Source organism: Diaphorina citri, unplaced genomic scaffold (genome assembly GCF_000475195.1).
Source record: "Diaphorina citri unplaced genomic scaffold, Diaci psyllid genome assembly version 1.1 scaffold755, whole genome shotgun sequence".
Taxonomy (NCBI): Eukaryota; Metazoa; Arthropoda; class Insecta; order Hemiptera; family Psyllidae; genus Diaphorina; species Diaphorina citri.
In genome coordinates this window covers 98316-108865 of record NW_007378188.1, presented here as the reverse complement: position 1 = coordinate 108865, position 10550 = coordinate 98316, and the positions used below count along the sequence as shown (strand labels likewise).

The 10550-nt window shown below is 34.2% G+C and overlaps 1 protein-coding gene across 1 annotated transcript; it reads left to right on the top strand.

Annotated features, from left to right (window-relative positions):
- The first annotated feature begins 96 nt into the window (after positions 1-96).
- LOC103511808 (importin subunit alpha-3) lies at positions 97-9250 on the top strand. Its single transcript, XM_008476547.3, has 7 exons — positions 97-388; positions 1614-1921; positions 2167-2554; positions 2804-2972; positions 3290-3486; positions 8293-8527; positions 8829-9250. Exons 1-7 carry the CDS (start codon positions 326-328, stop codon positions 9011-9013), a joined length of 1545 nt encoding a protein of 514 aa, XP_008474769.1. The 5' UTR covers positions 97-325; the 3' UTR covers positions 9014-9250.
- The last annotated feature ends 1300 nt before the right edge of the window (positions 9251-10550 follow it).

The window sequence follows — 10550 nt, the reverse complement described above, 5'->3', positions numbered from 1 at the left end:
CTTGTTGAAAACGATCATCGTGTGAAATGGGCTTATTCCCAAAGTTCTCTGTTGCACAATGACGTCACGCAAGGTTTTATTTTTCAAACCGCAGCTGTCTTCTCAAAAGCACAAAAGAAGAAAAAAGAAGTGGTATTTTACAAGCGTGAATGAGCTTTTCTTTTTCTTGTTGAAACGTTAAGCTCTCGTTATTAATTCCTCTAAACACATGGATTAGTTTGATCCTTTATAAATCCACGCTTGAAATTTAACAAAGTACGATATTTACCTCCAAGTTTAGTGAGAACGTTTGACCAAATTCTTAAATTTCACAGTTACGCATACAATGGCGGACCCACAAGCAAAGGGAAGACTTCAAGTGTTCAAAAATAAAGGAAAAGATGTTGATGTAAGTTTGCATGTTCTTTCTTCTAACATTCTCTCAAAACTTAATGTACCTTAATTATTTCAGTATGTTCTAGGTGTCCAGGCTGCAGTTGTTCGTCATGCTTATGTTACATCATGTTGAGAGTTGAGCATCTACCATTGCACATTGTACTAAAACAGAATGAACCTTGGCATTAATACTAAGAAATAAACATGCCATTTTTAGCAAAGGTTCAAGTATATGCCTTGTAAAAACACTGCCTACCTATTTCCACATCATCAGATTTTCAATCCAAAGTTTCGACTTCACAACCTAATGGTCCCAACTTTATCTACTAAGATGTATTGGTTTATTAATTTTATGTATGGTCAAACACTCATAGCTTCCAAGTTCAATTCTCAACAAAGTCTATGGGCCAAATGCACAGTCGTTCCTAAATGATTTTGGTTCCCTTTTTCCTCAAGATTTCCTATTTCCTTAAGGTATCCATTTTCCTATGTTGTTTATTTTCTTCTGCTTTAATACTAATGGCATCTGTTTGTCATGGGCCACTTTTGATTTTTCACCTATCAAACTGTTTGAAAAAAGTTTTTCTGCTACTAACAACTTAATTTTATGATCAATTAAATGAGGAAAACTACAAGAAAAATTAAAATTTCATTGTTCACTTGGTCAGATTCACATTGACAGCTCAGAAATGAAAAAACAATTTCTATTTTTTCTTTTCTATTTGGATACTAATTGCGTTCATTCGCCATTAACCAGTTTCAATTGATTTTTAGTTGTTATGGATACAATATTCACTGGAATGCAAAAAATTTAGGACAGTTTTCATTGAACACTGTTACAGCCATTTTAAAGTCAATTTGTTCCAAATTTTCTGCACGTCAGTGTAATGAAATTAAAATGTAAAAGAAAGTTGGAAATACACATTGCGCTTGCGTAATCAGGAGGAGTTTAGGATCCACTATGCATATGAATTTTAGGAAAGCACTAAAAGGAATTCCTAATCATTAAGGTACAACTGTGCATTCAGCCCTATGATATATGCCTTGAGTGTGTAGGAGGCTCAACAGTTGGCCCAATATTAATGTGCTTACAACAAAGTAGGTTTAGGGTTGTGGCTAGTCTTAGTAGGTTACAAATATTTATATTGGTTTCTTTCTGATGATCATTCTTTAAACAATGTACCAAGTGTTAGAAAAATATTCCCTAGCATTGACCATTTATGAATTTTGCGTTACAGGAAATGCGTCGGAGAAGAAATGAAGTCACAGTTGAGCTCAGAAAAAACAAGCGTGAAGAAACCTTGCAAAAAAGACGTAATGTACCTCTGGCTGACTCAACAGATGAAGATGACATTGAGAAAATGGCACAAGTCAACCTGGACATGTTGGTTGTGGAAGCTGCACGTAAAGACAACCCTGAACTGCAATTGTTAGCTGTTCAATCTGCACGTAAACTTTTATCTTCTGACAAAAACCCTCCTATTGAAGCATTAATACATTCTGGAATTCTACCTGTGCTGGTTGAATGTCTAGAAAGATCTGACAGGTAAGGAAATCTAGAACAAGAAAGCTTAAAAGACATTCAACTCATTTTGGTCAAAGCAGTTGTACATATCAAATATATTTACATACAAATAAAACATATGCAAGTATAAGGTTTTATTTAGGCTGTCAAAGTAGGACTATGTACTCACACATGGTTTAAAACATATGTTCTAATACAGTAGGGCAATAAATTAATGCTTCAATATCTGATCAATATCTCCTTGTTTTTTTTTTTTTTTTTTCCAGACCAAACCTTCAATTTGAAGCTGCCTGGGCATTGACAAACATTGCCAGTGGAACTTCTGCCCAAACGCAAGAAGTTGTTGCAGCTGGTGCTGTCCCCCTATTTCTACGTCTGCTCATGTCTCCACACTCCAATGTCTGTGAACAAGCAGTTTGGGCTCTTGGTAATATCATAGGAGATGGACCTCAGCTACGTGACTATGTAATCAACATGGGTGTTGTACCACCTCTACTTTCCTTCATCAAGCCAGATATCCCCATTAGTTTTCTACGCAATGTTACATGGGTGATTGTGAATCTGTGCAGAAATAAGGATCCCCCACCTTCCATGTCAACCATTATTGAATTACTGCCAGCCCTTAACATTCTGATCCATCATCATGACACAAGTGTAAGCATCTACCTGTGGTTAAGTATTATTGAAAAAAATCCACAAATTTCAAAGATTCTTGTATCCAAAATGAAGGTATGTTCTAGGTACTTGTATTATTTGTCCCATAATTCAGGACCCATGTCCTGCCAAGAAAATATTCTTCATCTATTTCACAAATTTCATAATAATGAAATGGTTGTGTTAAACTTGGACCATACTTCTTTCTTGCATTAATGATCAATTAAAACACTTGCTTTTCCTCCACAGATCCTGGTTGACACTGTATGGGCTCTAAGTTATCTTACTGATGGAGGCAATGATCAAATTCAAATGGTGATTGACAGTGGAGTTGTGCCAAGTCTTATTCCTCTACTCTCTCACAAGGAGGTCAAAGTACAAACTGCATCACTGAGAGCTGTTGGAAACATTGTCACAGGTAGGTAACTACCTACCTATGTTGTTTTTTTTCTATCCTAGATAAGTTAAGCAAAGATATAATCAGTAAAATGGTAAGAGAAAATTTACAGTTTACTCTCTCTTTTTATTATTATTATTATTTTTATTTTTTTATTTTAATGCTAAAATATGGGAAACAAGTTTATTGCCTGAATTGTATTTTATCATCTGTGACCTTAGTAACATTTAACTATACATTGATTCTGAGATAAAGTGAGGTTCTCCTTCTCCATATATCCTATTAATTATTCTACTTATTAATATTAATTCCGAGTATCTTCATGTGTGTTTCCCCAGGCACTGATGAGCAAACACAAGTAATCCTCAACTGTGATGCCCTGTCACACTTCCCCGCTCTACTTACGCATCCTAAGGAGAAAATCTGCAAGGAAGCTGTTTGGTTCTTGTCAAACATTACTGCGGGTAATCAGGCACAAGTACAGGCAGTCATTGATGCTGGACTTCTACCCAAGATTATTGCCAACCTGCAGAAGGTAGGTAGAATTGTACTCAGGTTGGAAATTGAAATGGGAATCAAAGTTCCAGAGAATATGTATATTATGCTTGTATCTTTCTTAGAGATCATGTAAAATATTGAATAAATACCTAGATAATAATAACATGGTGTTACATAATGTGTTGTTACAAATGTCAGTTTTTCTACAGAATGTTGAGGAGAGAATGTAAGTTGGTTAAGTTAAGATATCTCCCTTCTCTTGTCTTGGTTATAATAATTACATAAATAAGTAGGCTACCTACTAACATTTCAACACAAAATAAAATTTAATTTTTATTTTAATTTGTGATGATTGATTCATATCTAAATTTTAATAATTAGGGTAAAACCCACAGTGCCTGCCATCCCTGACAATGGTTAAGATATCTCCCTTCTCTTGTCTTGGTTATAATAATTACATAAATAAGTAGGCTACCTACTAACATTTCAACACAAAATAAAATTTGAACTTTAATTTTTATTTTAATTTGTGATGATTGATTCATATCTAAATTTTAATAATTAGGGTCAAACCCACAGTGCCTGCCATCCCTGACAATGTTTGTCACCATCATCATTATTTTCTAAAAATAAAAAATCCTGCACATGGGAAAGATGCACAGACAGATTCAAATCAATCCCTATACCCCCCTCCACTATTTTTATATCACTTCATCATATTGTGAAAAGTTGTCTTTGTAATATGAGAGGTGTGAGACAAACGCTCGTCCAATTTTCTAAATTTCTTTAAAAACGCGGTTTTCTTAACTTTTTTTCAAGGAATTGAGTTTTTAAATTCTCAAAATCTTTGTTATTAAATATATCTGAGTTTTGTTTTAATTAATAGTTTTAAAGATAAAATAGTGATTATAAGAAGAAGAAGAAAAAAAAAAAAAACATTAGTTTAATTAATTTAATCTCGTCAAATAGAAGAGTGACAACAAGTGTCAGGATTTTTCGTACTTTCACAGTGACTGTCATGGGGTGGCAACTTTGAATTTCAGTGGTTGTCATAGCTAAACTATGGTGCTAACCACTGTTCTTAGTGACAATCACTATGGTGATAAGCACTATCTATTGTGACAAACACTATGGTGACAAGTACTGTCTGTAGTGACAATCACTATGGTGACAAGTACTGCCTATAGTGGCAAGGACTACGGTGACAATAACTATTTTTTGGGGTGACAACTACTGTGAAATTGCTCATTTTTCTTTTTTTGACTTTGAAGTGTATTAAATTGCTTTTACAAAATATATTGATGTAAAACCTTCAAGACCTTTAAAGATGGTGTTGTTTTCTATAAAATAAAACAAAAATCATTCGTTTTCGATAAAAATTTCAGGATTTACAGCTCTTTTCAGAAAACAAGTTCCTTAAGGGTGGCGGCCACTGGGGGTTTTACCCTATTTGCATTTAGGTATTTATAAAAATTGGGTATTTACCTGGGTAAATACCCAGGGTATTTACCCCAAAAATAAGTACCCGGGTATTTACCCATCACTACACCGAAGACAGGATTAAATTTAAGAAATACATTGAAAATAAGTCAGCTCCCATGAAGGTATTTATAAAAATTGGGTATTTACCTGGGTAAATACCCAGGGTATTTACCCCAAAAATAAGTACCCGGGTATTTACCCATCACTAGTTGGTACTAGGGTTCTTTGAAATGTTGCATTTGAAGTCTGTCAAAAAAAACAAGCTAGAGATTCCATGTTTAGACGAGGAACCTATGTTAATGGTCTGAGCCCCGAGTCATGGAAGGGTTAATGTTCTGAGCCCCAAGTCATGAAGAATTCCACAAGCAAGGCATATGGAAGAATAGTTATGAACAAGAAAGCTTAAAAGACATTCAACTCATTTTGGTCAAAGCAGTTGTACATATCAAATATATTTACATACAAATAAAACATATGCAAGTATAAGGTTTTATTTAGGCTGTCAAAGTAGGACTATGTACTCACACATGGTTTAAAACATATGTTCTAATACAGTAGGGCAATAAATTAATGCTTCAATATCTGATCAATATCTCCTTGTTTTTTTTTTTTTTTTTTCCAGACCAAACCTTCAATTTGAAGCTGCCTGGGCATTGACAAACATTGCCAGTGGAACTTCTGCCCAAACGCAAGAAGTTGTTGCAGCTGGTGCTGTCCCCCTATTTCTACGTCTGCTCATGTCTCCACACTCCAATGTCTGTGAACAAGCAGTTTGGGCTCTTGGTAATATCATAGGAGATGGACCTCAGCTACGTGACTATGTAATCAACATGGGTGTTGTACCACCTCTACTTTCCTTCATCAAGCCAGATATCCCCATTAGTTTTCTACGCAATGTTACATGGGTGATTGTGAATCTGTGCAGAAATAAGGATCCCCCACCTTCCATGTCAACCATTATTGAATTACTGCCAGCCCTTAACATTCTGATCCATCATCATGACACAAGTGTAAGCATCTACCTGTGGTTAAGTATTATTGAAAAAAATCCACAAATTTCAAAGATTCTTGTATCCAAAATGAAGGTATGTTCTAGGTACTTGTATTATTTGTCCCATAATTCAGGACCCATGTCCTGCCAAAAAAAACAACATAGGTAGGTAGTTACCTACCTGTGACAATGTTTCCAACAGCTCTCAGTGATGCAGTTTGTACTTTGACCTCCTTGTGAGAGAGTAGAGGAATAAGACTTGGCACAACTCCACTGTCAATCACCATTTGAATTTGATCATTGCCTCCATCAGTAAGATAACTTAGAGCCCATACAGTGTCAACCAGGATCTGTGGAGGAAAAGCAAGTGTTTTAATTGATCATTAATGCAAGAAAGAAGTATGGTCCAAGTTTAACACAACCATTTCATTATTATGAAATTTGTGAAATAGATGAAGAATATTTTCTTCTTGGCAGGACATGGGTCCTGAATTAAGGGACAAATAATACAAGTACCTAGAACATACCTTCATTTTGTATACAAGAATCTTTGAAATTTGTGGATTTTTTTCAATAATACTTAACCACAGGTAGATGCTTACACTTGTGTCATGATGATGGATCAGAATGTTAAGGGCTGGCAGTAATTCAATAATGGTTGACATGGAAGTTTACAGTTTACTCTCTCTTTTTATTATTATTATTATTTTTATTTTTTTATTTTAATGCTAAAATATGGGAAACAAGTTTATTGCCTGAATTGTATTTTATCATCTGTGACCTTAGTAACATTTAACTATACATTGATTCTGAGATAAAGTGAGGTTCTCCTTCTCCATATATCCTATTAATTATTCTACTTATTAATATTAATTCCGAGTATCTACATGTGTGTTTCCCCAGGCACTGATGAGCAAACACAAGTAATCCTCAACTGTGATGCCCTGTCACACTTCCCCGCTCTACTTACGCATCCTAAGGAGAAAATCTGCAAGGAAGCTGTTTGGTTCTTGTCAAACATTACTGCGGGTAATCAGGCACAAGTACAGGCAGTCATTGATGCTGGACTTCTACCCAAGATTATTGCCAACCTGCAGAAGGTAGGTAGAATTGTACTCAGGTTGGAAATTGAAATGGGAATCAAAGTTCCAGAGAATATGTATATTATGCTTGTATCTTTCTTAGAGATCATGTAAAATATTGAATAAATACCTAGATAATAATAACATGGTGTTACATAATGTGTTGTTACAAATGTCAGTTTTTCTACAGAATGTTGAGGAGAGAATGTAAGTTGGTTAAGTTAAGATATCTCCCTTCTCTTGTCTTGGTTATAATAATTACATAAATAAGTAGGCTACCTACTAACATTTCAACACAAAATAAAATTTAATTTTTATTTTAATTTGTGATGATTGATTCATATCTAAATTTTAATAATTAGGGTAAAACCCACAGTGCCTGCCATCCCTGACAATGGTTGTCACCATCATCATTATTTTCTAAAAATAAAAAATCCTGCACATGGGAAAGATGCACAGACAGATTCAAATCAATCCCTATACCCCCCTCCACTATTTTTATATCACTTCATCATATTGTGAAAAGTTGTCTTTGTAATATGAGAGGTGTGAGACAAACGCTCGTCCAATTTTCTAAATTTCTTTAAAAACGCGGTTTTCTTAACTTTTTTTCAAGGAATTGAGTTTTTAAATTCTCAAAATCTTTGTTATTAAATATATCTGAGTTTTGTTTTAATTAATAGTTTTAAAGATAAAATAGTGATTATAAGAAGAAGAAGAAAAAAAAAAAAAACATTAGTTTAATTAATTTAATCTCGTCAAATAGAAGAGTGACAACAAGTGTCAGGATTTTTCGTACTTTCACAGTGACTGTCATGGGGTGGCAACTTTGAATTTCAGTGGTTGTCATAGCTAAACTATGGTGCTAACCACTGTTCTTAGTGACAATCACTATGGTGATAAGCACTATCTATTGTGACAAACACTATGGTGACAAGTACTGTCTGTAGTGACAATCACTATGGTGACAAGTACTGCCTATAGTGGCAAGGACTACGGTGACAATAACTATTTTTTGGGGTGACAACTACTGTGAAATTGCTCATTTTTCTTTTTTTGACTTTGAAGTGTATTAAATTGCTTTTACAAAATATATTGATGTAAAACCTTCAAGACCTTTAAAGATGGTGTTGTTTTCTATAAAATAAAACAAAAATCATTAGTTTTCGATAAAAATTTCAGGATTTACAGCTCTTTTCAGAAAACAAGTCCCTTAAGGGTGGCGGCCACTGGGGGTTTTACCCTATTTGCATTCATTTCAAGATTTCAACTCATGTTCTTTCCACAGGGTGAATTCCAAACCCAGAAGGAAGCTGCATGGGCCATCAGTAACCTCACCATCTCAGGTAATCGAGACCAAGTAGCCAAGCTGGTACAGGAAGGTGTCATCCCACCGTTCTGCGATCTGCTCAGCTGTAAGGACGCCCAGGTGATTCAAGTTGTACTGGACGGGATCAACAATATGCTGAAGATGGCTGATGCTCAGGTGGAGACATTGGCCAACATGATTGAGGAGTGTGGAGGTGAGTTTATTTCTTACACTAGCTGTTGGTAGACTCATAATCCAGGAGACAGGAGTTTGAGTCTGAGCTTTTTTTTCTCTCACTCTCTCTCTCTCTCTCTGAATCTTAGCAAGTGGAAAAAAACTGGGCATGGTTTTAGCAACAACATAAATATTTTATAGATTTTGATGTGGACATTTTTTGTAAAAGCCCAAACATATTTATAGGTACCTTTAACTTTAAATATCCAATCAGTGTGCCTAGATGTTGCCTGTTGTTCCTTATACTTTTAGTTATTTACTAACCATATTTCGTCCCCCAGGTTTGGACAAGATCGAAATGCTTCAGAATCACGAGAACGTTGAAATCTACAAGCTGGCCTACGACATTATCGAGCGTTACTTCTCCGAGGTAGAAGATGAAGACAATCTGGGCCCACAGGTAACAGATGGCGGGTTCGAGCTCGATCAGAATCCAAGCATTCCGAACGAAGGATTCAAATTCTGATGCGCTTCCCTCCTCCACTTCTCCTCTTCCTCCCTGGAATATTATTACTCGATATCCATCGAAACTTACACAATAGAATGTGCTCCAGATGTGAATGAGAGGTACAATTTGACATTTGACACTTGTGTGTAGCAAACGATGTATTTGATATCTGTGAAAACTATAATATGAACATGTGTGATCTTCTGGTAATGGTCACTTTTAAAGTATTTCTAAATGACTTGTGCTCTGGAATAATAATTTAAAAAAAATATTGCTCATGAAATTTGGAACCTATTGGAGAACGTCCAGTCTTTTTTTAAAATTTGTGCCATGAAATTTGGGACCTTTTGGGGAACGTCCAGGTTTTTTTTTTTTTTTTTTTTTTTTTTAAGTTTTGTGTGTCTATCTATAAATTGGTTTTTTTTATGTATAAATTGTGCCATATAAATGAACAATACTTGTTGCAATGCTTTTGTTATCATATACCTAATGTGAGCCTAGGTATGTATGAATTATTTCCCAGATTAAAACACGAAATTGGAACTGAGTTTATAAATGAGAACAGAAATATTCCTAGTATCAGATGTGTTGTTAAACTTAGATGAGTCTCATGCTGTTGTGTCTAGTATCTTGTGTAGCTTGTACTTGAATGAATAATTGTTTACATGTTTTTTGTATGGGATAAGATTATTAGGTATTATTCTAACAATAGTCTTAACATCTGACTATAATCTATTCGCTCTGGAGCTCATTGCCCACAATAATATTGTAAAATCAAATGTTATCATTTTAACCTTATTATTTTTGTTTTAATAAATCTCTTTTATGATTTAAATTAACCTCTTCATCTTATTTTTTATTTCTCTTTCAATACTATTTTAAACATTTTAGTTTGTACATAGTATTATTTTCCCTATCATAGGTATTGGATTTTTCCCCCTCAACAAAAAAGTCCATAGATGAGATAAATTGTCACTCGGAAAATGGATTTAAAAAATTGAAGAAAAAAAAAGAAACAAGGGAAAGTAAAACTCACCTTACTTCAAGCTTTTTGGCTTTTTCGTGAGTTTGAAAATCAACAGAAGAAAATACACATTCTGTAGATGCTTGTTCTCTGTGATTGTACATTTTCACACTCTTGTTTATTATTTTCTCCTGTTATATTAACTTTTTTGTTATTTTTAAGATGGTAACTTTCATAATACTTGTAAGATAGTAAGTTAGATGCTTGTTCTCTGTGATTGTACATTTTCACACTCTTGTTTATTATTTTCTCCTGTTATATTAACTTTTTTGTTATTTTTAAGATAGTAACTTTCATAATACTTGTAAGATATAAAATAAACAAGGATATTATCTCTTACAAGAGTTAAGTTTACCTTTAGGATGATTCTGTGTTTGTTCCCACTGTCTGTGCATAAAGAATGAGTGATATATTTTATATTTTAACTATTTATAGTGTGAATGTTGTATGTTTTGTTGACATTGAGTTGTTTTTGAAATTTGTTGCCCAATATTTTGTTATGTTTATGCCTCCTGATATGTTTCATTAACG

Excerpts from the sequence above, each read along its gene's own strand:
- LOC103511808 (XM_008476547.3), top strand. The coding sequence starts at position 326 with ATGGCGGACCCACAAGCAAAGGGAAGACTTCAAGTGTTCAAAAATAAA. Across the intron at positions 389-1,613 it reads ATAAAGGAAAAGATGTTGAT|GAAATGCGTCGGAGAAGAAA; the intron begins GTAAGTTTGCAT and ends TTTGCGTTACAG. Across the intron at positions 1,922-2,166 it reads TGTCTAGAAAGATCTGACAG|ACCAAACCTTCAATTTGAAG; the intron begins GTAAGGAAATCT and ends TTTTTTTTCCAG.